Below are 3,245 nucleotides of genomic sequence, written 5' to 3' on the forward strand. Positions count from 1 at the left end.
CTCTGTAGTGGTCCTGTGGGGGTCCTGACCATTGAAGAACAGGGTGAAAGCAGGCTAAAAAAGTATGTAGAGAAACAGATGGGCTACAGTCAGTAATTGTAGAACTACAAAGTGCTTCTATATGGTAAGTGGAGCTGATAAAATGGACAGTGAGTGTAGAAACAAGGAGGTGGTTTAATGTTATGGCTGATCGGTGTAGAGATACATTATAAATATACAGTTTAAATTTGGCATTTTGACATCAAACACAGAATTTTGCCTCCAAGAAAAACAACAAATTGTCCAAGACTTAAAAGGCAGACTGCAATCACAGCAGGATATGTTACAATTGGCCCTTTGAGGGCCCCCATAATGCAGATGTGGCCCTCGGTGAAAATGAGTTTGACACACTTGAATAAAGATTAAACAGATTGTTGAGAGAGAGAAACACTTCTGTCTGCTCAACCTAATTTAGAGAGGATTTTGTCTTCTATCAAAGTACCAAGTTTTGGCCATATCAGTATTTAAGGTTGCAACTGCAGAATGAAATAACATAGTAAATTACCTTTATTTGACACAGTATTATTATTCATACAGATAAAACATTATGCTGACTACTACAGACCTATTCAATGTGTTTCCTTCTTATATTAAAAGTTTAACAATTTTCTTTTTGTGTTTCAGCAGATCTTTAAAGCTGGATTTAAACAGAGGAAGTCAAATTTACAATTATTATTATTTTTGTTTTAATTCACCATGAATTCCAGTGACTGTGAACCGACACCGCAGAACCTGACAGCCTCCATTCTTCCTCCTGTCCTCATCACTGAGCTCATTATTGGCTTGCCAGGAAACCTGATAGCACTGTGCATCTTCTGTTACCACCTTCGTTCTTGGAGACCCAACATCTTGTTTCTTTTCAATCTGATAGTGGCTGATTTCCTCCTCCTAGTGAGTCTGCCTTTTCGGATTGATAACTACCTGCAGTCTGACTACTGGAGGTTTGGAAATGCTTGGTGTCGGATTAACCTGTTTATGCTTGCGGTGAATCGGTCGGCAAGCATCGGCTTTATGACCGCTGTGGCTGTGGATCGATATTTTAAAATCGTCCATCCGCATCTTAAAGTGAACAAAATAAACTCACGCCAAGCCAGCAGAATCGCTTGCTTCATCTGGATTGTGGTGATCCTGCTGCGATTCCCTCTGCTGACCAATGATCTCCTGGTAGAGAATACTACCATGTCTACTTCTTACTGTCGGAGCTTTAGTGGAAAAAACCCTTCGCTGGGCATCAAGCTTCACTATATGGTATATGTTGGGGAGTTCTTCCTACCCCTGATGCTTTTATTGTTCTGCTCTATCCGAATATTCTGCATCCTACGCCAACGCCAGATGAACAAAGTGAAGAAAGTACAAAGGGCCATTCGTACTGTCCTGGTAATTGTTGGTGTCTTTATTATTTGTTTTCTTCCTGGAATTGCAACAGGACTGGCTTCACTCTATCTTCAAAAACTGGGAAATTCATACTGTAAGGCTTACACTCTTACTGGTCAGCTGTTCACTATGTCTATTGGATTTACATACCTAAACAGTGTGCTGGATCCTGTCATCTACTGCTTCTCTAGCTCAATGTTTCGCAATGCCATAAAGCTCTATATTAATCGGTTGAGACTGGTGGAACTAGAGCTTGTCCTCCGTCGAAGCACAATGAGTGCAAGTGATGGTTAAAGAGATAAAGATTCATGCAGCGAAACCTGACATGGGACCATAATTTGAACTTTTACAGCATGTTTTAGTTTCCTGTGAAACTGAGAGCAGTCTTTACGATTACGGTTGTCAAATAGATCATATATTTTTTACTGAATTTGTATTAACCCAAATTATACAGTTTAAGCTGACAGCCTTAAGAGTTTCACATATAATAATAACATATAAGTTCCAGAACAATATCCTGCAATTAACATGTCCTGGTTGTTTTACTTATCTTCTAAAGCTGTCTATTCCATCCTACATTTTGTTGAGTCAAACTTTGCAGCTAAAACATTTCCCTGGTGTTAAACAATAAGGCCTGGCTCCTGGCTCACTATAAACATTCCAATTTATCCCAAAGTTATTCGATAGGGTTAAGCACAGGGATGAAGTTTTTCCACATCAAAATCAAAACCATGTTTTTTTTAAACTTGCTTTCCGAAACAGGCACAGTCAGGTCACGAACATGGCCATCCCCAAACTGTTGCCACAAAGTTGAAAGGACATCATTTGTCTTGTTTAAGTTTTCTTTCAATAAATACATTTGGGCGGTCAGGTGGCACGGCGGAAAAAACGCTAGCATCTAAAGACATCTCAAACTCATGGGTGCAAATCTCAGCTCTGTTAGCACCTACACAGACCAAGAATTGACTCGTCAGTCGGGTTGGGGGGGGGGGGGGGGGGGTACTCATGACTGCTGCAATTATGACCTCTTCTGGCTGATCGATTACATCTGCACAGAGGTGGGGGATAATGTTGCTCTTATCTGAGTCTGAGCCACATGTGAACCCTTCTTGTGCAGGTGAAAAGATGCAGTCAACTACTGCACATGTGTCAGAGGGATCGTGTGTTAGTCATGGCTCTCCTTGGTCAGAGTGGAAGTCAGCATTAGTAGAGAAAAAGTGCATAAAATACAACTGGGTAACTAGGTGCAACTATATTGGGAGGAAAATTGAGGACAATAAATAAATAAATACATACATACAATTATACATACAATACAAACATACATTTATACAAAAAAAACGGTGTTTAATTGGGTTACCTTATCTAATAAAAGCAGTTTGATGATCTGAAATGTAGTATGACAAATATGCAAAAAGTAGCACCTTTCATACACAGTGTCAATACTGAAAAATAGACGTATTACAGTATGAAATGAAAACAAAGAGCATAAGTATGAATTCATTAAATTAATAAAATTAGCTTATAAAATATAAATTGACTTTCTAATCTGGTTTGAGCTGGCCTTGATTTTTGTTTTTTTTCAATTATCAATATTATCTTTGGGATACTATACTGATGTGGCACTGAAATAAATAGACCAGTGTTTTTGTTCATAATTTTGTGTGTAAATAGTTGCTGAAATATGGAAAATGAATTATTGATTTTGTATTATATGAAAAGGTTAATAAATTAAACTCAGAAAAAAAGATAGTCAGTGATTTATAGACTTAAATCTCTAACTCTTTAACCTCTATTCTGTAACTAACCAGAGCTTATTTAAAAAAATGGAG

The 3,245-nt window shown here is 38.1% G+C and overlaps 1 protein-coding gene across 1 annotated transcript; it reads left to right on the plus strand.

Moving 5' to 3' along the window:
* The first annotated feature begins 735 nt into the window (after nucleotides 1-735).
* Nucleotides 736-2,367, plus strand: hcar1-3 (hydroxycarboxylic acid receptor 1-3). Its single transcript, XM_062996350.1, has one exon. It carries the CDS (start codon nucleotides 736-738, stop codon nucleotides 1,705-1,707), a length of 972 nt encoding a protein of 323 aa, XP_062852420.1. The 3' UTR covers nucleotides 1,708-2,367.
* Nucleotides 2,368-3,245: the final 878 nt, after the last annotated feature.

This window comes from Trichomycterus rosablanca, chromosome 5 (assembly GCF_030014385.1).
Source record: "Trichomycterus rosablanca isolate fTriRos1 chromosome 5, fTriRos1.hap1, whole genome shotgun sequence".
In the NCBI taxonomy this organism is placed as follows: Eukaryota; Metazoa; Chordata; class Actinopteri; order Siluriformes; family Trichomycteridae; genus Trichomycterus; species Trichomycterus rosablanca.

Bases quoted from the DNA above. Each gene is read 5' to 3' on its own strand.
- hcar1-3 (XM_062996350.1), top strand. From the start codon at position 736: ATGAATTCCAGTGACTGTGAACCGACACCGCAGAACCTGACAGCCTCC.